The sequence below is a fragment of the Somniosus microcephalus genome, chromosome 21, assembly GCF_052327205.1.
Source record: "Somniosus microcephalus isolate GS21.2 chromosome 21, FLI_Smic_1.0, whole genome shotgun sequence".
Taxonomy (NCBI): domain Eukaryota; kingdom Metazoa; phylum Chordata; class Chondrichthyes; order Squaliformes; family Somniosidae; genus Somniosus; species Somniosus microcephalus.
In genome coordinates, this window is record NC_141007.1 from 78,758,949 (window position 1) to 78,786,456 (window position 27,508).

At 53.6% G+C, this 27,508-nt stretch overlaps 1 protein-coding gene across 1 annotated transcript; it reads left to right on the plus strand.

Moving 5' to 3' along the window:
* Positions 1 to 218: 218 nt before the first annotated feature.
* On the plus strand, positions 219 to 19,061 carry LOC147102998 (upstream stimulatory factor 1-like). Its single transcript, XM_085964021.1, has 5 exons — positions 219 to 304; positions 5,924 to 6,089; positions 9,290 to 9,380; positions 10,090 to 10,148; positions 18,865 to 19,061. The coding sequence occupies exons 1-5, from the start codon at positions 296 to 298 to the stop codon at positions 19,044 to 19,046; spliced, it is 507 nt and encodes a 168-aa protein (XP_085820147.1). The 5' UTR covers positions 219 to 295; the 3' UTR covers positions 19,047 to 19,061.
* The last annotated feature ends 8,447 nt before the right edge of the window (positions 19,062 to 27,508 follow it).

A 27,508-nucleotide genomic window follows, 5' to 3' on the forward strand; every position in this document is an offset into this window, starting at 1 on the left:
TGTGTGTGTGTGTGTGTAGTGAGTGAGTGTGTGTGTGTTAGTGAGTGTGTGTGTGTGTGTGAGTGTGTGAGTGTGAGTGTGTGAGTGTGTGTGTGTTAGTGTGGGTGTGTGTGTGTGGTGTGTGTGGGTGTGACAGCCCTCAATCTCCAATGACACATCTCTCTCTCCCCATCTCCAGCAGGTGACCTATCGCGTTGTCCAGGTGAGTGATGGACAGTTGGACGGGCAGAGCGAGGGGACGGCCGCAGTGAGTGTGCTGACCACAGCCCCGGGATTTCCCGCATCAGCACAACCCATGACACAGGTAACAGAAAGACCCTGTCTCCAACACGCTGTACCTGTCCTGGGAGTGTTTGATGGGACAGTGTAGAGGGAGCTTTACTCTGTATCTAACCCGTGCTGTACCTGCCTGGGAGTGTTTGATGGGACAGTGTAGAGGGAGCTTTACTCTGTATCTAACCCGTGCTGTACCTGCCCTGGGAGTGTTTGATGGGACAGTGTAGAGGGAGCTTTACTCTGTATCTAACCCGTGCTGTACCTGCCCTGGGAGTGTTTGATGGGACAGTGTAGAGGGAGCTTTACTCTGTATCTAACCCGTGCTGTACCTGCCCTGGGAGTGTTTGATGGGACAGTGTAGAGGGAGCTTTACTCTGTATCTAACCCCATGCTGTACCTGCCCTGGGAGTGTTTGATGGGACAGTGTAGAGGGAGCTTTACTCTGTATCTAACCCGTGCTGTACCTGCCCTGGGAGTGTTTGATGGGACAGTGTAGAGGGAGCTTTACTCTGTATCTAACCCCGTGCTGTACCTGCCCTGGGAGTGTTTGATGGGACAGTGTAGAGGGAGCTTTACTCTGTATCTAACCCGTGCTGTACCTGTCCTGGGAGTGTTTGATGGGACAGTGTAGAGGGAGCTTTACTCTGTATCTAACCCCATGCTGTACCTGCCCTGGGAGTGTTTGATGGGACAGTGTAGAGGGAGCTTTACTCTGTATCTAACCCGTGCTGTACCTGCCCTGGGAGTGTTTGATGGGACAGTGTAGAGGGAGCTTTACTCTGTATCTAACCCCGTGCTGTACCTGCCCTGGGAGTGTTTGATGGGACAGTGTAGAGGGAGCTTTACTCTGTATCTAACCCCGTGCTGTACCTGCCCTGGGAGTGTTTGATGGGACAGTGTAGAGGGAGCTTTACTCTGTATCTAACCCGTGCTGTACCTGCCCTGGGAGTGTTTGATGGGACAGTGTAGAGGGAGCTTTACTCTGTATCTAACCCGTGCTGTACCTGCCCTGGGAGTGTTTGATGGGACAGTGTAGAGGGAGCTTTACTCTGTACCTAACCCGTGCTGTACCTGCCCTGGGAGTGTTTGATGGGACAGTGTAGAGGGAGCTTTACTCTGTATCTAACCCGTGCTGTACCTGCCCTGGGAGTGTTTGATGGGACAGTGTAGAGGGAGCTTTACTCTGTATCTAACCCGTGCTGCACCTGCCCTGGGAGTGTTTGATGGGACAGTGTAGACGGAGCTTTACTCTGTATCTAACCCCGTGCTGTACCTGCCCTGGGAGTGTTTGATGGGACAGTGTCGAGCGAGCTTTACTCTGTATCTAACCCGTGCTGTACCTGCCCTGGGAGTGTTTGATGGGACAGTGTAGAGGGAGCTTTACTCTGTATCTAACCCGTGCTGCACCTGCCCTGGGAGTGTTTGATGGGACAGTGTAGACGGAGCTTTACTCTGTATCTAACCCCGTGCTGTACCTGCCCTGGGAGTGTTTGATGGGACAGTGTAGAGGGAGCTTTACTCTGTATCTAACCCGTGCTGTACCTGCCCTGGGAGTGTTTGATGGGACAGTGTACAGGGAGCTTTACTCTGTATCTAACCCGTGCTGTACCTGCCCTGGGAGTGTTTGATGGGACAGTGTAGAGGGAGCTTTACTCTGTATCTAACCCCGTGCTGTACCTGCCCTGGGAGTGTTTGATGGGACAGTGTAGAGGGAGCTTTACTCTGTATCTAACCCCGTGCTGTACCTGCCCTGGGAGTGTTTGATGGGACAGTGTAGAGGGAGCTTTACTCTGTATCTAACCCGTGCTGTACCTGCCCTGGGAGTGTTTGATGGGACAGTGTAGAGGGAGCTTTACTCTGTATCTAACCCCGTGCTGTACCTGCCCTGGGAGTGTTTGATGGGACAGTGTAGAGGGAGCTTTACTCTGTATCTAACCCCGTGCTGTACCTGCCCTGGGAGTGTTTGATGGGACAGTGTAGAGGGAGCTTTACTCTGTATCTAACCCCGTGCTGTACCTGCCCTGGGAGTGTTTGATGGGACAGTGTAGAGGGAGCTTTACTCTGTATCTAACCCCGTGCTGTACCTGCCCTGGGAGTGTTTGATGGGACAGTGTAGAGGGAGCTTTACTCTGTATCTAACCCCGTGCTGTACCTGCCCTGGGAGTGTTTGATGGGACAGTGAAGAGGCAGCTTTACTCTGTATCTAACCCCGTGCTGTACCTGCCCTGGGAGTGTTTGATGGGACAGTGTAGAGGGAGCTTTACTCTGTATCTAACCCGTGCTGTACCTGCCCTGGGAGTGTTTGATGGGACAGTGTAGAGGGAGCTTTACTCTGTATCTAACCCGTGCTGTACCTGCCCTGGGAGTGTTTGATGGGACAGTGTAGAGGGAGCTTTACTCTGTACCTAACCCGTGCTGTACCTGCCCTGGGAGTGTTTGATGGGACAGTGTAGAGGGAGCTTTACTCTGTATCTAACCCGTGCTGTACCTGCCCTGGGAGTGTTTGATGGGACAGTGTAGAGGGAGCTTTACTCTGTATCTAACCCGTGCTGCACCTGCCCTGGGAGTGTTTGATGGGACAGTGTAGACGGAGCTTTACTCTGTATCTAACCCCGTGCTGTACCTGCCCTGGGAGTGTTTGATGGGACAGTGTAGAGGGAGCTTTACTCTGTATCTAACCCGTGCTGTACCTGCCCTGGGAGTGTTTGATGGGACAGTGTAGAGGGAGCTTTACTCTGTATCTAACCCCGTGCTGTACCTGCCCTGGGAGTGTTTGATGGGACAGTGTAGAGGGAGCTTTACTCTGTATCTAACCCCGTGCTGTACCTGCCCTGGGAGTGTTTGATGGGACAGTGTAGAGGGAGCTTTACTCTGTATCTAACCCCGTGCTGTACCTGCCCTGGGAGTGTTTGATGGGACAGTGTAGAGGGAGCTTTACTCTGTATCTAACCCGTGCTGTACCTGCCCTGGGAGTGTTTGATGGGACAGTGTAGAGGGAGCTTTACTCTGTACCTAACCCGTGCTGTACCTGCCCTGGGAGTGTTTGATGGGACAGTGTAGAGGGAGCTTTACTCTGTATCTAACCCCGTGCTGCACCTGCCCTGGGAGTGTTTGATGGGACAGTGTAGACGGAGCTTTACTCTGTATCTAACCCCGTGCTGTACCTGCCCTGGGAGTGTTTGATGGGACAGTGTAGAGGGAGCTTTACTCTGTATCTAACCCGTGCTGTACCTGCCCTGGGAGTGTTTGATGGGACAGTGTAGAGGGAGCTTTACTCTGTATCTAACCCGTGCTGTACCTGCCCTGGGAGTGTTTGATGGGACAGTGTAGAGGGAGCTTTACTCTGTATCTAACCCCGTGCTGTACCTGCCCTGGGAGTGTTTGATGGGACAGTGTAGAGGGAGCTTTACTCTGTATCTAACCCCGTGCTGTACCTGCCCTGGGAGTGTTTGATGGGACAGTGTAGAGGGAGCTTTACTCTGTATCTAACCCGTGCTGTACCTGCCCTGGGAGTGTTTGATGGGACAGTGTAGAGGGAGCTTTACTCTGTATCTAACCCCGTGCTGTACCTGCCCTGGGAGTGTTTGATGGGACAGTGTAGAGGGAGCTTTACTCTGTATCTAACCCCGTGCTGTACCTGCCCTGGGAGTGTTTGATGGGACAGTGTAGAGGGAGCTTTACTCTGTATCTAACCCCGTGCTGTACCTGCCCTGGGAGTGTTTGATGGGACAGTGTAGAGGGAGCTTTACTCTGTATCTAACCCCGTGCTGTACCTGCCCTGGGAGTGTTTGATGGGACATTGAAGAGGCAGCTTTACTCTGTATCTAACCCCGTGCTGTACCTGCCCTGGGAGTGTTTGATGGGACAGTGTAGAGGGAGCTTTACTCTGTATCTAACCCCGTGCTGTACCTGCCCTGGGAGTGTTTGATGGGACAGTGTAGAGGGAGCTTTACTCTGTATCTAACCCCGTGCTGTACCTGCCCTGGGAGTGTTTGATGGGACAGTGTAGAGGGAGCTTTACTCTGTATCTAACCCGTGCTGTACCTGCCCTGGGAGTGTTTGATGGGACTGTGTAGAGGGAGCTTTACTCTGTATCTAACCCCGTGCTGTACCTGCCCTGGGAGTGTTTGATGGGACAGTGCAGAGGGACCTTTACTCTGTATCTAACCCCGTGCCTTACCTGCCCTGGGAGTGTTTGATGGGACAGTGTAGAGGAAGCTTTACTCTGTATCTAACCCCGTGCTGTACCTGCCCTGGGAGTGTTTGATGGGACAGTGTAGAGGAAGCTTTACGCTGTATCTGACCCCGTGCTGTACCTGCCCTGGGAGTGTTTGATGGGACAGTGTAGAGGGACCTTTACTCTGTATCTAACCCCGTGCTGTACCTGCCCTGGGAGTGTTTGATGGGACAGTGTAGTGGGAGCTTTACTCTGTATCTAACCCCGTGCTGTACCTGCCCTGGGAGTGTTTGATGGGACAGTGTAGATGGAGCTTTACTCTGTATCTAACCCCGTGCTGTACCTGCCCTGGGAGTGTTTGATGGGACAGTGTAGAGGGAGCTTTACTCTGTATCTAACCCGTGCTGTACCTGCCCTGGGAGTGTTTGATGGGGACAGTGTAGAGGGAGCTTTACTCTGTATCTAACCCCGTGCTGTACCTGCCTTGGGAGTGTTTGATGGGACAGTGTAGAGTGAGCTTTACTCTGTATCTAACCCCGTGCTGTACCTGCCCTGGGAGTGTTTGATGGGACAGTGTAGAGGGAGCTTTACTCTGTATCTAACCCGTGCTGTACCTGCCTTGGGAGTGTTTGATGGGACAGTGTAGAGGGAGCTTTACTTTGTATCTAACCCGTGCTGTACCTGCCGTGGGAGTGTTTGGTGGGACAGTGTAGAGCGAGCTTTACTCTGTATCTAACCCCGTGCTGTACCTGCCCCGGGAGTGTTTGATGGGACAGTGTAGAGCGAGCTTTACTCTGGATCTAACCCGTGCTGTACCTGCCCTGCGACTGTTTGATGGGACAGTGTAGTGGGAGCTTTACTCTGTATCTAACCCTGTGCTGTACCTGCCCTGGCTGTGTTTGATGGGACAGTGTAGAGGGAGCTTTACTCTGTATCTAACCCCGTGCTGTACCTGCCCTGGGAGTGTTTGATGGGGCAGTGTAGAGGGTGCTTTACTCTGTATCTAACCCGTGCTGTACCTGCCCTGGGAGTATTTGATGGGACAGTGTAGAGGGAGCTTTACTCTGTATCTAACTCCGTGCTGTACCTGCCCTGGGAGTGTTTGACGGGACAGTGTAGAGGGAGCTTTACTCTGTATCTAACCCCGTGCTGTACCTGCCCTGGGAGTGTTTGATGGGACAGTGTAGAGGGAGCTTTACTCTGTATCTAACCCCGTGCTGTACCTGCCCTGGGAATGTTTGATGGGACATTTTGCTGGTTGGGAAGCTGTAGCTGCCAAGCTGGGGTCACTGAGAGATCAATTGCCACTTGTCGGAGTGGGTCAGCAATAAACCAGCAGAAAATGACTGGTATTTATTTTTCTTTTCAATTTGAACTGTGAAGTTTAATTGCTTTATTCTATCACCCCCCCCCCCACACCCACACCCCATCCCCCACACCCCGCCCCGTACCTCTCTCCCCTTACCCCAGTCAGTCCTGCAGGGCACGTTTATCAATGGGGAAACTCCCGAGATGGAAAGTTCGGGTTCGGAGACTCGCTTCACCTACCTGCCCCCCGCTGATCCTTCCGCCACCGCCGTGGTCTCGACCCAGGGCCCCGACGCCATCCTTAACCAGGCCAACACGGCAGCAGCTGGTAGGTACCTCCTGGGATCGCTCTGTGCACCCCATCCAGTCCCCAGTGAGCCACGCGGGAACACCCAGCCCCCTGACAAAGTGCGAACTCATCCCACCCTCCCTCTCCCTCTCTCTCTGTCTCTCTCTCTGTCTCTCTCTCTCTGTCTCTCTCTCTCTCTCTCTGCCCCTCTCTCTCTGTCTCTCTCTCTGTCTCTCTCGCTCTGTCTCTCTCGCTCTGTCTCTCTCTCTCTGTCTCTGTCTCTTTCTCTCTGTCTCTCTCTGTCTCTCTCTCTCTGTCTCTGTCTCTTTCTCTCTCTCTCTCTCTCTGCCCCTCTCTCTCTGTCTCTCTGTCTCTCGCTCTGACTCTCTCGCTCTGACTCTCTCGCTCTGTCTCTCTCTCTCTGTCTCTCTCTCTCGCTCTGTCTCTCTCTCTGACTCTCCCTCTCTGACTCTCTGTCTCTCTCTCTCTGTCTCTCTCTCTGTCTCTCTCGCTCTGTCTCTCTCTCTCTGTCTCTCTCTCTCGCTCTGTCTCTCTCTCTGACTCTCCCTCTCTGTCTCTCTCTCTCTGTCTCTCTCTCTGTCTCTCTCTCTCTGTCTCTCTCTCTGACTCTCTCGCTCTGTCTCTCTCTCTCGCTCTGTCTCTCTCTCTCGCTCTGTCTCTCTCTCTCTCTCTCTCTCTCTCTCTGTCTCTCTCTCTCTCTCTCTGTCTCTCTCTGACTCTCTCTCTCTGACTCTCTGTCTCTGTCTCTCTCTGTCTCTCTCTCTGACTCTCTCTGTCTCTCTCGCTCTGTCTCTTCGCTCTGTCTCTCTCTGTCTCCCCCCCTCTCTCTCTGTCTCTCTCTCTCTGTCTCTCTCTCTCTCTGTCTCTCTCTCTCTGACTCTCTGTCTCTCTCTCTCTCTCTGTCTCTCTCTCTCACTGTCTCCCTCTCTCTATCTCTCTCTGTCTCTCTCTCTTTGTTCCTGTCTCTCTCTCTCACTGTCTCCCTCTCTCTCTCTCTCTGTCTCTCTGCCTCTTTCTCTTTCTCTCCCCTCTCTCTCTCTCTCTGTCTCTCTCTCCCTCTGTCTCTCTCTCCCTCTGTCTCTCTCTCTGTCTCTCTCTTTGTCCATAGACAAGTATACCCATGTATACATAGATATACACATATATAATATGCCTATAATCTTTTCTTAGATTTAATGTGTCACTGGTTGTCCCTCTGCATGTGGCAAGCTGTAACATAGTTTGCCGCTATAGTTACACATTTTCTCTGTTCCCCCAGTAGATATGGGAGTTTTTGGTGGTCATTCAAATTTTTGAATTCAGGGCATATTTGTGTGAATTTTGGGTAGAAATTCTCCCTTATGCCCTGATATTTTCTACAAGCTGTGAGGAAGTGCATCTCTGTCTCCACCACTCCCTGACTGCAGTGAGAGCATAGCCTGTCCTCACTGGGCAGCCAGGTCTGCCTGTGTCTGCCTTTTTCGATGGCCAGGCTATGTTCACTAAGTCTGTACATTGTCGAGGCTTTTCTCAGTTTGCTATCCTTTACCATGGTCAGGTATTCAGCCATGGTGTATTGTCTGTTTAGGGCCAAATAGCAATCGAGTTTGTTTTGGGTTTTTGTCGTTTCTGTCCAATAGGTCAAATATTTTTCCTTTTTGTTTCGTGATAATTGTGTTGGGTCGAATTCTCTGTGCTAGGATGTCACTGTCCTGGGGCTGGTTATTATTAGTAGTGTTGGTAGTGACTTCACTGAGTCCCAGGACTAGTTGACTGAGGCTATTCTTCTCCATGATCATCTCTTGGCATTTCAAGGCTTCGTAATGATAGCAGTGGGGGTTGCTCATTTTTAGGTGTTTCCAAAATTTGATGGCTCGTTTTTGGATATTAATTAGTAGTGGATATTGGCCTAATTCTGCCCTGCATGTATTGTTTGTGGTTTTCCTCTGAGTCCGGAGGATACTTTTACAGAATTCTGCATGCAGGATCTCAATTGGGTGTTTGTCCCATTTTGCGAATTCTTGTTGTGTTAGCGGTCCCCACACCTCACTGCCATAGAGTGCAATTGATTCAATTACTGATTTAAAAATTTTGAGCCAAATGCCAATTGGAATTTCTATTTGGATTGACTTTTTAATGGCATAGAAAGCCCTTCTTGCTTTCTCTTTCAGTTCATTTACAGCCAAATGAAAGTTTCCCGTAGAACTGATTTTTAAGCCTAAGTATGTGTAATTTGTAGTTTGTTCAATTTTAGGCTCCTAGTGTGAAGTTTATTCTGGGCCCCTGATGTCTGGATCTTTGCTGGAACACAAGAACTTTGGTTTTTTGTGGGTTTATTGTCAGGGCCCAGGTCTGACAGAACGACTCTAGCAGATCCAGGTTCTGCTGTAGACCCCTCGTCAGTTGGTGAGAGCAGAACCAGGTCATCTGCATAGAGGAGGAATTTAACCTTGGAGTCATATAGGGCGAGGCCAGGTGCTGCAGATTGTTCAAGTAGTTTTGCGAATTCATTTATGTAAATATTAAAGAATGTCGGTGCGATAGGCGAGCCCTGCGCCACTCCACACCCCTGTGAGAAATATTTTGTTTGTTTGTCTCCAATTTTAACTGCACATTTATTGTTTGTATACATTGATTTAATTACATCATATGTTTTTCCCCCTACACCACTTTCAATAAGTTTCAAGAATAGACCGTTGTGCCAAATAGAATTGAAAGCCTTCTGGAAATCTATAAAGCAGGCAAAAATTTTGCTTTTTTGGTGAACATGTTTGTCAATTAGGGTGTGTAGGGTTGAAAATATGGTCCGATGTTCTATAATTTGGTAAGAATCCAATTTGGCTTTTATTCAAGACATTGTGCTCCTCAAGGAAGTTTATAAGTCTTTGGTTTATGATACTACAGAATACCTTCCCCAGGTTACTGTTCACACAGATGCCTCGATAGTTTTTTGGGTCAACTTTGTCTCCACTTTTGTATATGGGCGTTATGAGTCCTTTGTTCCAGATATCAGGGAAGTAACCGACACTCAGGTCTGTCTCTCTCTCTGTCTCTCTCTCTGTCTCTGTCTCTCTCTGTCTCTCTCTCTCTCTCTGTCTCTCTCTCTCTCTCTCTCTCTCTGTCTGTCTGTCTCTCTCTCCCTGTCTGCCTCTCCTCGCAGTTCACCCCCCCTTTCCCCGTTTTGCCCCCATAGTTTGCTAAGACCTCCTCTCTTTCTCTCTCCCCACCCTCCGATCCAGGTCAGTTTTACGTTATGATGTCCTCCCAGGATGTGTTGCAGGGCAGCGGGACTCAAAGATCGATCGCCCCAAGGGCTCACCCCTACTCTCCGTAAGTAGCAGCTCGAAACCCCACCCCCGGTGAGACACACACACACACACACACACACACACACACACGCGCACCCAGGAAAGGGCCAGGCTCCGTTTGCGGCCTGTGCTGACTCCCGGTTGAGCGACGGGGCCCTCGGGTGAGAGTTGGATGAGGAGCCTGTGCCCGTTGACCCTGGACCCCAGCGAGAGGCACAGCCTGCACAGCAGCAACCTGCAGGGATTGTACCAGAGAGGTACACTGTCCAGGAACACGGGCAGCAGCTCATAAACATGGTCATCGCAAACCAATGTGTTTTTTCTCTCTCCCTCCCTCTGTCTCTCTTTCTCGCTCTCTCTTTCTCTCCATATCTCTTTTTCTCGCTCTCTCTCTCTCTCTCTCTGTCTCTCTCTCTCTCTCTCTCTCTCTGTCTCTCTCTTTCTGTCTCTCCCTGTCTCTCTCTCTCTCTCTCTCTCTCTCTCTTTCTGTCACTCCCTGTCTCTGTCTCTCTCTCTCTCTCCCTCTGTCTCTCTCTCCCTCTGTCGCTCTGTCTCTTTCTGTCTCTCCCTGTCTCTCTTTTTCTCCCTCTGTCTCTCCCTCTCTGTCTTTCTCCCTGTCTCTCTCTGTCTCTCTCTCTCTGACTCTCTCTTTCTCTCCCTCTCTCTCCTTCTGTCTCTCTCTCTCTCTCTCTCTCTCTCTCTGTCTCTCTCTGTCTCTCTCTCTCTCTCAGGAAGTTGGAGACTCCGCGAGTTGCCAGGGATGATAAGAGACGAGCGCAACATAATGAAGGTACGTCAACATCGTCAGACCCGCTCTCAGAGACTGTCCCTCTCATTGGGACTCCTCACCTCCCCAAACTGTGGGGACTCCTCACCTCCCAAACTGTGGGGACTCCTCACCCCCCAAACTGTGGGGACTCCTCACCCCCCAAACTGTGGGGACTCCTCACCTCCCAAACTGTGGGACTCCTCACCCCCCAAACTGTGGGGACTCCTCACCCCCCAAACTGTGGGACTCCTCACCCCCCAAACTGTGGGGACTCCTCACCTCCCAAACTGTGGGGACTCCTCACCCCCCAAACTGTGGGGACTCCTCACCTCCCAAACTGTGGGAACTCCTCACCCCCCAAACTGTGGGGACTCCTCACCTCCCAAACTGTGGGGACTCCTCACCCACCAAACTGTGGGGACTCCTCACCTCCCAAACTGTGGGGACTCCTCACCTCCCAAACTGTGGGGACTCCTCACCTCCCCAAACTGTGTGGGACTCCTCACCCCGCAAACTGTGGGGACTCCTCACCTCCCAAACTGTGGGACTCCTCACCCCCCAAACTGTGGGGACTCCTCACCACCCAAACTGTGGGACTCCTCACCTCCCAAACTGTAGGGACTCCTCACCCCCCAATCTGTGGGGACTCCTCACCTCCCAAACTGTGGGGACTCCTCACCTCCCAAACTGTGGGACTCCTCACCCCCCAAACTGTGGGGACTCCTCACCCCCGAAACTGTGGGACTCCTCACCCCCCAAACTGTGGGGACTCCTCACCCCCCCAAACTGTGGGGACTCCTCACCCCCCAAACTGTGGGGACTCCTCACCTCCCAAACTGTAGGGACTCCTCACCTCCCCAAACTGTGTGGGACTCCTCACCTCCCAAATTGTGGGACTCCTCACCTCCCAAACTGTGGGGACTCCTCACCCCCCAAACTGTGGGGACTCCTCACCCCCCAAACTGTGGGGACTCCTCACCTCCCAAACTGTGGGGACTCCTCACCCCCCAAACTGTGGGGACTCCTCACCCCCCAAACTGTGGGGACTCCTCACCCCCCAAACTGCGGGGACTCCTCACCCCCCAAACTGTGGGGACTCCTCACCTCCCAAACTGTGGGGACTCCTCACCTCCCAAACTGTGGGGACTCCTCACCCCCCAAACTGTGGGACTCCTCACCCCCCAAACTGTGGGGACTCCTCACCCCCGAAACTGCGGGGACTCCTCACCCCCCAAACTGTGGGGACTCCTCACCCCCCAAACTGTGGGGACTCCTCACCTCCCAAACTGTGGGGTCTCCTCACCTCCCAAACTGTGGGGACTGCTCACCTCCCAAACTGTGGGGACTCCTCACCCTCCAAACTGTGGGGACTCCTCACCCCCCAAACTGTGGGACTCCTCACCTCCCAAACTGTGGGGACTGCTCACCTCCCAAACTGTGGGACTCCTCACCCCCCAAACTGTGGGGACTCCTCACCTCCCAAACTGTGGGGACTCCTCACCCCCCAAACTGTGGGGACTCCTCATCCCCCAAACTGTGGGACTCCTCACCCCCCAAACTGTGGGACTCCTCACCTCCCAAACTGTGGGGACTCCTCATCCCCCAAACTGTGGGACTCCTCACCTCCCAAACTGTGGGGACTCCTCACCCCCCAAACTGTGGGGACTCCTCACCTCCCAAACTGTGGGGACTCCTCACCCCCCAAACTGTGGGGACTCCTCATCCCCCAAACTGTGGGACTCCTCACCCCCCAAACTGTGGGACTCCTCACCTCCCAAACTGTGGGGACTCCTCATCCCCCAAACTGTGGGACTCCTCACCTCCCAAACTGTGGGGACTCCTCACCCCCCAAACTGTGGGGACTCCTCACCCCCCAAACTGTGGGGACTCCTCACCTCCCAAACTGTGGGGACTCCTCACCCCCCAAACTGTGGGGACTCCTCACCCCCCAAACTGTGGGACTCCTCACCTCCCAAACTGTGGGGACTCCTCATCCCCCAAACTGTGGGACTCCTCACCCCCCAAACTGTGGGGACTCCTCACCTCCCAAACTGGGGACTCCTCACCTCCCAAACTGTGGGACGCCTCACCCCCCCAAACTGTGGGGACTCCTCACCCCCCAAACTGTGGGGACTCCTCACCTCCCAAACTGTGGGACTCCTCACCTCCCAAACTGTGGGACGCCTCACCCCCCAAACTGTGGGGACACCTCACCTCCCAAACTGTGGGGACACCTCACCTCCCAAACTGTGGGGACTCCTCATCCCCCAAACTGTGGGGACTCCTCACCCCCCAAACTGTGGGGACTCCTCACCTCCCAAACTGTGGGGACTCCTCACCCCCCCAAACTGTGGGACTCCTCACCTCCCAAACTGTGGGGACTCCTCATCCCCCAAACTGTGGGGACTCCTCACCCCCCAAACTGTGGGGACTCCTCACCCCCCAAACTGTGGGGACTCCTCACCTCCCAAACTGTGGGACTCCTCACCTCCCAAACTGTGGGACTCCTCATCCCCCAAACTGTGGGGACTCCTCACCTCCCAAACTGTGGGGACTCCTCACCTCCCAAACTGTGGGGACTCCTCACCTCCCAAACTGTGGGGACTCCTCACCCCCCAAACTGTGGGGACTCCTCACCCCCCAAACTGCGGGGACTCCTCACCTCCCAAACTGTGGGACTCCTCACCCCCCAAACTGTGGGACTCCTCACCCCCCAAACTGTGGGGACTCCTCACCCCCCAAACTGTGGGGACTCCTCACCTCCCAAACTGTGGGGACTCCTCACCCCCCAAACTGTGGGGACTCCTCACCCCCCAAACTGTGGGACTCCTCACCTCCCAAACTGTGGGACTCCTCACCTCCCAAACTGTGGGGACTCCTCACCCCCCAAACTGTGGGGACTCCTCACCCCCCAAACTGTGGGACTGCTCACCCCCCAAACTGTGGGGACTCCTCATCCCCCAAACTGTGGGGACTCCTCACCTCCCCAAACTGTGGGGACTCCTCACCTCCCAAACTGTGGGGACTCCTCACCCCCCAGACTGTTGGGACTCCTCACCTCCCCAAACTGTGGGGACTCCTCACCCCCCAATCCGTGGGGACTCCTCACCCCCCAAACTGTGGGGACTCCTCACCCCCAAACTGTGGGACTCCTCACCCCCCAAACTTTGGGGACTCCTCACCTCCCCAAACTGTGGGGACTCCTCACCTCCCAAACTGTGGGGACTCCTCACCCCCCAAACTGTGGGAACTCCTCACCCCCCAAACTGTGGGGACTCCTCACCCCCCAAACTGTGGGGACTCCTCACCTCCCAAACTGTGGGGACTCCTCACCTCCCAAACTGTGGGGACTCCTCACCCCCCAAACTGTGGGACTCCTCACCTCCCAAACTGTGGGACTCCTCACCCCCCAAACTGTGGGAACTCCTCACCCCCCAAACTGTGGGACTCATCACCCCCCAAACTGTGGGGACTCCTCACCTCCCAAACTGTGGGGACTCCTCACCCCCCAAACTGTGGGGACTCCTCACCTCCCCAAACTGTGGGGACTCCTCACTCCCTAAACTGTGGGGACTCCTCACCTCCCAAACTGTGGGGACTCCTCACCCCCAAACTGTGGGGACTCCTCACCCCCCAAACTGTGGGGACTCCTCACCCCCCAAACTGTGGGGAGTCCTCATCCCCCAAACTGTGAGACTCCTCACTTCCCAAACTGTGGGGACTCCTCACCTCCCAAACTGTGGGGACTCCTCACCCCCCAAACTGTGGGACTCCTCACCTCAAACTGTGGGACCCCTCACCCCCCAAACTGTGGGGACTCCTCACCTCCCAAACTGTGGGGACTCCTCACCTCCCAAACTGTGGGGACTCCTCACCTCCCAAACTGTGGGGACTCCTCTCCTCCCAAACTGTGGGGACTCCTCACCCCCCAAACTGTGGGGACTCCTCACCCCCCCAAACTGTGGGGACTCCTCACCTCCCAAACTGTGGGGACTCCTCACCTCCCAAACTGTGGGGACTCCTCACCCCCCAAACTGTGGGGACTCCTCACCCTCCAAACTGTGGGGACTCCTCACCCCCCAAACTGTGAGACTCCTCACCTCCCAAACTCTGGGGACTCTTCACCCCCCAAACTGTGGGGCTCCTCACCCCCAAACTGTGGGGACTCCTCACCCCACAAACTGTGGGACTTCTCACCTCCCAAACTGTGGGGACTCCTCACCTCCCCAAACTGTGGGGACTCCTCACCCCCCAAACTGTGGGGACTCCTCACCCCCCAAACTGTGAGACTCCTCACCTCCCAAACTCTGGGGACTCTTCACCCCCCAAACTGTGGGGACTCCTCACCCCACAAACTGTGGGACTTCTCACCTCCCAAACTGTGGGGACTCCTCACCTCCCCAAACTGTGGGACTCCTCACCCCCCAAACTGTGGGGACTCCTCACCTCCCAAACTGTGGGGACTCCTCACCTCCCCAAACTGTGGGGACTCCTCACCCCCCAAACTGTGGGGACTCCTCACCTCCCAAACTGTGGGGACTCCTCACCTCCCAAACTGTGGGGACTCCTCACCCCACAAACTGTGGGGACTCCTCACCTCCCAAACTGTGGGGACTCCTCACCTCCCAAACTGTGGGGACTCCTCACCTCCCAAACTGTGGGGACTCCTCACCTCCCAAACTGTGGGGACTCCTCACCTCCCAAACTGTGGGGACTCCTCACCCCCCAAACTGTGGGGGACTCCTCACCCCCCAAACTGTGGGGACTCCTCACCCCCCAAACTGTGGGGACTCCTCACCTCCCAAACTGTGGGGACTCCTCACCTCCCAAACTGTGGGGACTCCTCACCTCCCAAACTGTGGGGACTCCTCACCTCCCAAACTGTGGGGACTCCTCACCTCCCAAACTGTGGGGACTCCTCACCCCCCAAACTGTGGGACTCCTCACCTCCCAAACTGTGGGACTCCTCACTTCCCAAACTGTGGGGACACCTCACCCCCCAAACTGTGGGGACTCCTCACCTCCCAAACTGTGGGGACTCCTCACTTCCCAAACTGTGGGGACACCTCACCCCCCAAACTGTGGGGACTCCTCACCGCCCAAACTGTGGGGACTCCTCACCTCCCAAAATGTGGGGACTGCTCACCTCCCAAACTGTGGGGACTCCTCACCTCCCAAACTGTGGGGACTCCTCACCTCCCAAACTGTGGGACTCCTCACCTCCCAAACTGTGGGGACTCCTCACCCCCCAAACTGTGAGGACTCCTCACCCCCCAAATTGTGGGGACTCCTCACCCCCCCAAACTGTGGGACTCCTCACCTCCCAAACTGTGGGGACTCCTCACCTCCCAAACTGTGGGACTCCTCACCTCCCAAACTGTGGGGCACCTCACCTCCCAAACTGTGGGGACTCCTCACCCCCCAAACTGTGGGATTCCTCACCCCCCAAACTGTGGGACTCCTCACCCCCCAAACTGTGGGGACTCCTCACCCCCCAAACTGTGGGGACTCCTCACCCCCCAAACTGTGGGGACTCCTCACCCCCCAAACTGTGGGACTCCTCACCTCCCAAACTGTGGGGACTCCTCACCTCCCAAACTGTGGGGACTCCTCACCCCCCAAACTGTGGGGACTCCTCACCTCCCAAACTGTGGGGACTCCTCACCTCGCAAACTGTGGGGACTCCTCACCTCCCAAACTGTGGGGACTCCTCAACCCCCAAACTGTGGGGACTCCTCACCTCCCAAACTGTGGGGACTCCTCACCTCCCAAACTGTGGGGACTCCTCACCCCCCAAACTGTGGGGACTCCTCACCTCGCAAACTGTGGGGACTCCTCACCTCCCAAACTGTGGGGACTCCTCACCCCCCAAACTGTGGGGACTCCTCACCCCCCAAACTGTGGGGACTCCTCACCCCCCAAACTGTGGGAACTCCTCACCCCCCAAACTGTGGGGACTCCTCACCCCCCAAACTGTGGGACTCCTCACCTCCCCAAACTGTGGGGACTCCTCACCTCCCAAACTGTGGGGACTCCTCACCCCCCAAACTGTGGGGACTCCTCACCTCCCAAACTGTGGGGACTCCTCACCTCCCAAACTGTGGGACTCCTCACCTCCTAAACTATGGGGACTCCTCACCCCCCAAACTGTGGGGACTCCTCACCCCGCAAACTGTGGGACTCCTCACCTCCCAAACTGTGGGACTCCTCACCCCCAAACTGTGGGGACTCCTCACCTCCCAAACTGTGGGGACTCCTCACCTCCCAAACTGTGGGACTCCTCACCTCCCAAACTGTGGGGACTCCTCACCCCCCAAACTGTGGGGACTCCTCACCTCCCAAACTGTGGGGACTCCTCACCTCCCAAACTGTGGGGACTCCTCACCTCCCAAACTGTGGGGACTCCTCACCCCCCAAACTGTGGGGACTCCTCACCTCCCCAAACTGTGGGGACTCCTCACCCCCCAAACTGTGGGGACTCCTCACCCCCCAAACTGTGGGGACTCCTCACCCCCCAAACTGTGGGGACTCCTCACCTCCCAAACTGTGGGGACTCCTCACCCCCCAAACTGTGGGGACTCCTCACCGCACAAACTGTGGGGACTCCTCACCTCCCAAACTGTGGGGACTCCTCACCCCCCAAACTGTGGGGACTCCTCACCTCCCAAACTGTGGGGACTCCTCACCTCCCAAACTGTGGGGACTCCTCACCCCCCAAACTGTGGGGACTCCTCACCCCCCAAACTGTGGGACTCCTCACCTCCCAAACTGTGGGGACTCCTCACCTCCCAAACTGTGAGGACTCCTCACCCCCCCAAACTGTGGGGACTCCTCACCTCCCAAACTGTGGGGACTCCTCGCCTCCCAAACTGTGGGGACTCCTCGCCTCCCAAACTGTGGGGACTCCTCGCCTCCCAAACTGTGGGGACTCCTCATCCTCCAAACTGTGGGGACTCCTCACCTCCCAAACTGTGGGGGCTCCTCGCCTCCCAAACTGTGGGGACTCCTCACCTCCCCAAACTGTGGGGCTCCTCACCCCCCAAACTGTGGGGACTCCTCACCTCGCAAACTGTGGGGTCTCCTCACCCCCCAAACTGTGGGGACTCCTCACCCCCCAAACTGTGGGGACTCCTCACCCCCTAAACTGTGGGGACTCCTCACCTCCCAAACTGTGGGGTCTCCTCACCTCCCAAACTGTGGGGAGTCCTCACCCCCCAAACTGTGGGGTCTCCTCACCTCCCAAACTGTGGGGACTCCTCACCCCCCAAACTGTGGGGACTCCTCACCTCCCAAACTGTGGGGACTCCTCACCCCCCAAACTGTGGGGACTCCTCACCCCCCCAAACTATGGGGACTCCTCACCTCCCAAACTGTGGGGACTCCTCACCTCCCAAACTGTGGGACTCCTCACCCCCCAAACTGTGGGGACTCCTCACCTCCCAAACTGTGGGGACTCCTCACCCCCCAAACTGTGGGGACTCCTCACCTCCCAAACTGTGGGGTCTCCTCACCTCCCAAACTGTGGGGACTCCTCACCCCCCAAACTGTGGGGACTCCTCACCTCCCAAACTGTGGGGCCTCCTCACCCCCCAAACTGTGGGGACTCCTCACCCCCCAAACTGTGGGGACTCCTCACCTCCCAAACTCTGGGGACTCCTCACCTCCCAAACTGTGGGGACTCCTCAGCTCCCCAAACTGTGGGACTCCTCACCCCCCAAACTGTGGGGACTCCTCACCTCCCCAAACTGTGGGGTCTCCTCACCCCCCAAACTGTGGGGACTCCTCACCCCCCAAACTGTGGGGACTCCTCACCCCCCAAACTGTGGGGACTCCTCACCTCCCAAACTGTGGGGACTCCTCATCCCCCAAACTGTGGGGACTCCTCACCTCCCAAACTGTGGGGACTCCTCGCCCCCCAAACTGTGGGACTCCTCACCTCGCAAACTGTGGGACTCCTCACCTCCCAAACTGTGGGACTCCTCACCTCGCAAACTGTGGGACTCCTCACCTCCCAAAATGTGGGACTCCTCACCCCCCAAACTGTGGGGACTCCTCACCTCCCAAACTGTGGGGACTCCTCACCCCCCAAACTGTGGGGACTCCTCACCCCCCAAACTGTGGGACTCCTCACCCCGCAAACTGTGGGGACTCCTCACCTCCCAAACTGTGGGACTCCTCACCCCCCAAACTGTGGGGTCTCCTCACCTCCCAAACTGTGGGGACTCCTCACCTCCCAAACTGTGGGACTCCTCACCCCCCAAACTGTGGGGACTCCTCACCTCCCAAACTGTGGGGACTCCTCACCCCCCAAACTGTGGGGACTCCTCACCTCCCAAACTGTGGGGACTCCTCACCTCCCAAACTGTGGGGACTCCTCACCCCCCAAACTGTGGGGACTCCTCACCTCCCAAACTGTGGGGACTCCTCACCCCCTAAACTGTGGGGACTCCTCACCCCCCAAACTGTGGGGTCTCCTCACCCCCCCAAACTGTGGGACTCCTCACCACCCAAACTGTGGGGACTCCTCACCCCCCAAACTGTGGGGACTCCTCACCCCCCAAACTGTGGGACTCCTCACCCCCCAAACTGTGGGGACTCCTCACCCCCCAAACTGTGGGGACTCCTCACCTCCCAAAGCTGAAATTTGTAATTATTTGAGATGAATTGGTTCTGACTCTCTTTATTCACTCTCGCTCTCTCTCCGCCCTCAACCTTTCCGCCTCCCGCTCGTCTCCAGTGGAGAGACGGAGACGGGACAAGATTAACAACTGGATTGTACAGCTCTCCAAAATCATTCCGGACTGTTCCATGGACAGCTCGAAGACTGGGCAGGTGAGTGCGTCTCTCTCAGTCTCTGACAGTTGTGGAATTACGGGGTTGGGCAGTACGATCGAGAGGTGTGGTGTGGCCTCCCACTGACTCCCACGACCACACCCTCCACATGTCCGTCGGCCTCGCTCCATCCCTGAACTGTCTTTGCACCCCCCACTCCATCTCCCGCTAACACCACCGACTCCAATACAATCTCCACCTGGACCCCACCATCGCCCCCTGAACCAAACCCCTTCCCATTCACTCCCACTGTACACAATCCCAATGGACCCAAACCCCTTCCCATTCACTCCCACTGTACACAATCCCAATGGACCCAAACCCCTTCCCATTCACTCCCACTGTACACAATCCCAATGGACCCAAACCCCTTCCCATTCACTCCCACTGTACACAATCCCAATGGACCCAAACCCCTTCCCATTCACTCCCACTGTACACAATCCCAATGGGACCCAAACCCCTTCCCATTCACTCCCACTGTACACAATCCCAATGGACCCAAACCCCTTCCCATTCACTCCCACTGTACACAATCCCAATGGACCCAAACCCCTTCCCATTCACTCCCACTGTACACAATCACAATGGGCCCAAACCCCTTCCCATTCACTCCCACTGTACACAATCCCAATGGACCCAAACCCCTTCCCACTCACTCCCACTGTACACAATCCCAATGGACCCAAACCCCTTCCCATTCACTCCCACTGTACACAATCCCAAGAGACCCAAACCCCTTCCCATTCACTCCCACTGTACACAATCCCAATGGACCCAAACCCCTTCCCATTCACTCCCACTGTACACAATCCCAATGGGACCCAAACCCCTTCCCATTCACTCCCACTGTACACAATCCCAATGGACCCAAACCCCTTCCCATTCACTCCCACTGTACACAATCCCAATGGACCCAAACCCCTTCCCATTCACTCCCACTGTACACAATCCCAATGGGCCCAAACCCCTTCCCATTCACTCCCACTGTACACAATCCCAATGGGACCCAAACCCCTTCCCATTCACTCCCACTGTACACAATCCCAATGGACCCAAACCCCTTCCCATTCACTCCCACTGTACACAATCCCAATGGACCCAAACCCCCTTCCCATTCACTCCCACTGTACACAATCCCAATGGACCCAAACCCCTTCCCATACACTCCCACTGTACACAATCCCAATGGACCCAAACCCCTTCCCATTCACTCCCACTGTACACAATCCCAATGGACCCAAACCCCTTCCCATTCACTCCCACTGTACACAATCCCAATGGACCCAAACCCCTTCCCATTCACTCCCATTGTACACAATCCCAATGGACCCAAACCCCTTCCCATTCACTCCCACTGTACACAATCCCAATGGACCCAATCCCCTTCCCATTCACTCCCACTGTACACAATCCCAATGGACCCAAACCCCTTCCCATTCACTCCCACTGTACACAATCCCAACAGACCCAAACCCCTTCCCATTCACTCCCACTGTACACAATCCCAATGGACCCAAACCCCTTCCCATTCACTCCCACTGTACACAATCCCAATGGACCCAACCCCCTTCCCATTCACTCCCACTGTACACAATCCCAATGGACCCAACCCCCTTCCCATTCACTCCCACTGTACACAATCCCAATGGACCCAAACCCCTTCCCATTCACTCCCACTGTACACAATCCCAATGGACCCAACCCCCTTCCCATTCACTCCCACTGTACACAAACCCAATGGACCCAAACCCCTTCCCATTCACTCCCACTGTACACAATCCCAATGGACCCAAACCCCTTCCCATTCACTCCCACTGTACACAATATGAATGAATGTAAGAGGTATGATCAGTAAGTTCGTAGATGACATGAAAATTGGTGGAGTGGTAAATAGCGAGGAGGGAAGCCTCAGGCTACAGGACGATATAGATGGATTGGTTAGATGGGCAGAACAGTGGCAAATACAATTTAACCCTGAAAAGTGTGAGGTGATGCATTTTGGGAGGACTAACAAGGCAAGGGGATACACAATGAATGGTAGGACCCTAGGAAGGACAGAGGATCAGAGGGACCTTGGTGTCCATGTACATAGATCCCTGAAGGCAGCAGGACAGGTAGTTACAGAGATACGGATTGTTGTAGGGCTGGAATAGGTTACAGAGATAGGCAGGGTTGTAGGGGCTGGAGGAGGTTACAGAGATAGGGAGTGTTGTAGGGGGCTGGAGGAGGTTACAGAGATAGGGAGGGTTGTAGGGCTGGAGGATGTTACAGAGATAGGGAGGGTTGTAGGGGCTAGAGGAGGTTACAGAGATAGGGAGGGTTGTAGGGGCTGGAGTAGGCTACAGAGATAGGGAGGGTTGTAGCGGCTGGAGGAGGTTACAGAGATAAGGAGGGGTGTAGGGGCTGGAGGAGGTTACAGAGATAGGGCGGGTTGTAGGTGCCGGAGGAGGTTACAGAGATAAGGAAGGGTGTAGGGTCGGGAGGAGGCTACAGAGAAAGGGAGGGGTGTAGGGGCTGGAGGTGGTTACAGAGATAGGGAGGGTTGTAGAGGCTGGAGGAGGTTACAGAGATAGGGAGGGGTGTAGGGGCTGGAGGATGTTACAGAGGTAGGGTGGGTTGTAGGGCTGGAGGGGGTTAGAGATAGGGAGGGTTGTAGGGCTGGAGGAGGTTACAGAGATAGGGAGGGTTGTAGAGGCTGGAGGAGGTTACAGAGATAGGGAGGGTTGTAGGGGCTGGAGGAGGTTACAGAGATAGGGAGGGGTGTCGGGGCTGGAGAAGGTTACAGAGATAGGGAGGGGTGTAGGGGCTGGAGGAGGTTAGAGATAGGGAGGGTTGTAGGGTCTGGAGGAGGTTACAGAGATAGGAAGGGTTGTAGCGGCTGGAGGAGGTTACAGAGATAAGGAGGGGTGTAGGGGCTGGAGGAGGTTACAGAGATAGGGCGGGTTGTAGGTGCTGGAGGAGGTTACAGAGATAGGGAGTGTTGTAGGGGCTGTAGCAGGTTACAGAGATAGGGAGGGGTGTAGGGGCTGGAGGAGGTTACAGAGATAGGGGGTGTTGTAGGGGCTCTAGGAGGTTACAGAGATAGGGAGGGGTGTAGGGGCTGGAGGAGGTTACAGAGATGGGGTTGTAGGGGCTGGAGGAGGTTACAGACGACAAACTGAAACTGGCTATCCTAAAACTCTTCAACTTGGTTCTGAGTGTCGGTTATTTCCCTGACATCTGGAACAAAGGACTCATAACACCCGTATACAAAAGTGGGGACAAAATCGACCCAAACAACTATCGAGGCATCTGTGTAAACAGTAACCTGGGGAAGGTATTCTGTAGCATCATAAACAAAAGACTTATAAACTTCCTTGAAGAGCACAATGTCTTGAGTAAAAGCCAAATTGGATTCCTGCCAAACAATAGAACATCCGATCATATCTTCACCCTACAGACCCTAATTGACACAACACGTTCACCATAACAAAAGCAAAATCTACGCATGCTTTGTAGATTTCCAGAAGGCTTTCGACTCCATCTGGCATGACGGTTTATTCCTGAAACTTATCGAAAGCGGGGTAGGAGGGAAAACATATGATGTAATTAAATCAATGTATACAAACAATAAATGTGCAGTTAAAATTGGAGACAAACAAACAAAATACTTCCCACAGGGGCGGGGGGTGACGCAGGGCTCGCCAATCTCACCGACACTCTTTAATATTTACATTAATGGATTGGCAAAACTACTTGAACAATCTACAGCACCCGGCCTCACCCTATATGAATCCAAGGTTAAATTCCTCCTCTATGCCGACGACCTGGTTCTGCAGTCACCAACTAAGGAGGGTCTACAGCAGAACCTGGACCTGCTGGAGTCGTACTGCCAGACTTGGGCCCTGACAATAAATCCCCAAAAAACCAAAGTCCTTGTGTTCCAGCAAAGATCCAAACAACATGGACCCACAATAAATTTCACAGTAGGAACAACCAAAATTGAACAAACCACTCACTACACATACTTGGGCTTAAAAATCAGTTCTACGGGAAACTTCAAACTGGCTGTGAATGAACTGAAAGAGAAAGCAAGAAGGGCTTTCTATGCCATCAAAAAATCAATCCAAATAGAAATCCGAATTAGCATTTGGCTCAAAATTTTCAAATCAGTAATTGAACCAATTGCACTCTATGGCAGTGAGGTCTGGGGACCACTAACACAACAAGATTTTGCAAAATGGGACAAACACCCAATTGAGATCCTACATGCAGAATTCTGTAAAAGTATCCTCCGGACTCAAAGGAAAACAGTAAACAACGCATGCAGGGCGGAACTAGGCCAATACCCATTAATAATCACTATCCAAAAAAGAGCCACCAAATTTTGGAATCACCTACAAATGAGCAACCCCCAATGCTATCACTACGACGCCCTGAAATGCCAAGAGCTGACCATAAAGAAGAATACCCTCAGTCAACTAGTCCTGGGACTCAATAAAGTAACTAATAACAATACTAACAATAACCAGTCCCAGGACAGTGACAGGGTAACACAAAGAATTCGACCCAACACAATCGTCGCTAAGCAAAAGGAAAAATATCTGTGTCATATTGGGCAGAAACAACAAAAACCCAAAGCAAACTCAATTGCTACTTGGCCCTAAACAGACAATACAACATAGCTGATTACCTGACCATGGTAAAGGATAACAAACTGAGAAGAACCTTGACAAGGTACAGACTTAGCGAACATAGCCTAGCGATCGAAAAAGGCAGACACAGGCAGACCAGGCTGCCAAGAGAAGACAGGATATGCTCTCACTGCAGTCAGGGAGTAGTTGAGACAGAGATGCACTTCCTCACAGCCTGTGGAAAATATCAGGGCATCAGAGAGAATTTCTACCAAAAATTCTCACAAATATGCCCTGAATTCAGAAATCTGACTGACAACCAAAAACTCCCATTCCTACTGGGGGAGGAGAGAAGCTGTGTAACACTGGCGGCACACTATGTTACAGCTTGCCATGAACAGAGGGACAACCAGTAAACTAAGACAAGAGTATATATAAACAAGGCGAATGTATATTTATAAACTCAGGGATATACCTGTTTATACACTGTATGAATGGAACCGCGTTTATGTGTTCAACCATAAATGTATTTTGATGCTTTGGCAACATAAGATGTACCTTATCATGCCAATAAAGCGATTTGTATTGTATTGTATTGTATTGTACAGAGATAGTGAGGCGTGTAGGGGCTGGAGGAGGTTACAGTGATAGGGATTGTTGTAGGGCTGGAGGAGGTTACAGAGGTAGGGAGGGGTGTAGGGGCTGGAGGAGGTTACAGAGATACGGTTGTAGGGGCTGGAGGAGGTTACAGAGATAGGGAGGGGTGTAGGGGGCTGGAGGAGGTTACAGAGATAGGGAGGGTTGTAGGGGCTGGAGTAGGTTACAGAGATAGGGAGGGTTGTAGGGGCTGGAGGAGGTTACAGAGATAGGGTGGGTTGTAGGGGCTCTAGGAGGTTACAGAGATAGGGAGGGGTGTGGGGGCTGGAGGAGGTTACAGAGATAGGGAGGGGTGTAGGGGCTGGAGGAGTTTACAGTGATAGGGAGGGGTGTAGGGGCTGGAGGAGGTTACAGAGATAGGGAGGGGTGTAGGGGCTGGAGGAGGTTACAGAGATAGGGAGGGGTGTAGGGGTTGGAGGAGTTTACAGAGATAGGGAGGGTTGCAGGGGCTGGAGGAGGTTACAGAGATAGGGAGGGTTGTAGGGGCTGGAGGAGGTTACAGAGATAGGGAGGGGTGTAGGGGCTGGAGGAGGTTACAGAGATAGGGAGGGTTGTAGGGGCTGGAGGAGGTTACAGAGATAGGGAGGGGTGTAGGGGCTGGAGGAGGTTACAGAGATAGGGAGGGTTGTAGGGGGCTGGAGGAGGTTACAGAGATAGGGAGGGGTGTCGGGGCTGGAGGAGGTCACAGAGATAGGGAGGGTTGTTGGAGCTGGAGGAGGTTACAGAGATAGGGAGGGTTGTAGGGGCTGGAGGAGGTTACAGAGATAGGGAGGGTTGTTGGAGCTGGAGGAGGTCACAGAGATAGGGAGGGTTGTAGGAGCTGGAGGAGGCTACAGAGATAGGGAGGGTTGTAGGGGCTGGAGGCGGTTACAGAGATAGGGAGGGTTGTTGGGAGCTGGAGGAGGTTACAGAGCTAGGGAGGGTTGTAGGGGCTGGAGGAGGTTACAGAGATAGGGAGGGTTGTAGGGGGCTGGAGGAGGTTACAGAGATAGGGAGGGTTGTAGGGGGCTGGAGGAGGTTACAGAGATAGGGAGGGTTGTAGGGGCTGGAGGAGGTTACAGAGATAGGGAGGGGTGTAGGGGCTGGAGGAGGTTACAGAGATAGGGAGGGGTGTAGGGGCTGGAGGAGGTTACAGAGATAGGGAGGGTTGTAGGGGGCTGGAGGAGGTTACAGAGATAGGGAGGGGTGTAGGGGCTGGAGGAGGTTACAGAGATAGGGAGGGTTGTAGGGGCTGGAGGAGGTTACAGAGATAGGGAGGGGTGTAGGGGCTGGAGGAGGTTACAGAGATAGGGAGGGGTGTAGAGGCTGGAGGAGGTTACAGAGATAGGGAGGGGTGTAGGGGCCGGAGGAGGTTACAGAGATAGGGAGGGTTGTAGGGGGCTGGAGGAGGTTACAGAGATAGGGAGGGACGAGGAGGCCACGGAGGGATTGGAATCTATTCAAGGCTGAGATCGATAGATTTTTGGACACTCGGGGATGCAAAGAGGCTTCAGGGGGATATAGACAGGCGAAGTGAATGGGCAAGACCATGGGAAACGGAATATAACGTGTAGAAATGCGAAGTTATCCACTCTGGTAGGAAAAATAGAAAGGCAGAGTATTTTTTAAGTGGTAAAAGATTGGGAAATGTTGTTCAGAGGGACCTGGGTGTCCTTGTACACAAATCACTGAAAGTTAACATGCAGGTACAGCATAAGAACATAAGGAGCAGGAGTAGGCCATACGGCCCCTCGGGCCTGCTCCGCCATTCAATAGGATCATGGCTGATCCGAATCTAGACTCACGTCCACTTCCCTGCCCTCTCCCCATAACCCCTAATTCCCTTATCTGCTAGGAAACTGTCTATCTCCATTTTAAATTTATTTAATGTCGCAGCTTCCGCAGCTCTCTGAGGTAGCAAATTCCACAGATTTACTACCCTCTGAGTGAAGAAGTTTCTCCTCATCTCAGTTTTGAAAGGGCAGCCCATTATTCTAAGATTATGCCCCCTAGTTCTAGTCTCACCCATCAGTGGAAACATCCTCACCGCATCCACCCGATCAAGCCCCCTCACAATCTTATATGTTTCGATAAGATCGCCTCTCATTCTTCTGAACTCCAATGAGTAGATTCAATTCAATTCAATTCAAATTCAATTCAATTCAATTCAATTCAATTCAAATCGCTTTATTGGCATGACAAGGTACATCTTATGTTGCCAAAGCATCGAAAAACATTCATGGTTGTACACATAAATACAGATCTATCCATACAGTGTATAAACAGATATATCCCTGAGTGTATAAATATACTTTCATATAATTTGTATATACTCTATTCTTATATTTAGTGGTTGTCCCTCTGTTTATGGCAAGCTGTAACATAGTGTGCCGCTAATGTTACACAATTTCTCTCTTCCCCCAGTAGGTATGGGAGTTTTTGGTCGTCATTCAAATTTCTGAATTCCGGGCATATTTTTGTGAATTTTGGGTAGAAATTCTCCCTGATGCCCTGATATTTTCTACAAGCTGTGAGGAAGTGCGTCTCTGTCTCCACCACTCCCTGACTGCAGTGAGAGCATATCCTGTCCTCTCTTGGTAGCCGGGTCTGCCTGTGTCTACCTTTTTCGATGGCCAGGCTATGTTCACTAAGTCTGTACCTTGTCAAGGTTTTTCGACCTACTCAACCTTTCCTCATACGTCAACCCCCTCATCTCCGGAATCAACCGAGTGAACCTTCTCTGAACCGCCTCGAGAGCAAGTATATCTTTTCTTAAATATGGAAACCGAAACTGCAATTAGGAAAGCATATGGTATGTTGGCCTTTATTACAAGAGGATTTGAGTATAAGAGTAAAGACGTCTTACTGCAATTATATAGGGCTTTGGCGAGACCACACCTGGAGTATTGTGTTCAGTTTTGATCTCCTTACCTAAGGAAGGATATACTTGCCATAGAGTGAGTGCAACGAAGGTTCACCAGACTGGTTCCTGGGATGGGGAGGATTGTCCTGTGAGGAGAGATTGAGTAGACTAGGCCTATATTCTCTAGAGCTTAGAAGAATGAGGTGATTCCATTGAAACACATGATCTCATTGAATGGCGGAGCAGGCTCGAGGGGCCGAATGGCCGACTCCTGCTCCTATTTCTGATGCTCACCTCAGATGACCGATTCTAGCCTGGGATCTTGCTCTGTGTGTGTGTGGGGCCCAGCTCAGAATTGACTTGTTGCTTTATCCCGCTCTCTCCCTGCGTCACCCCACCCGCTCTCTCTCTCTCTCTCTCTCCCTCTGTGCAGA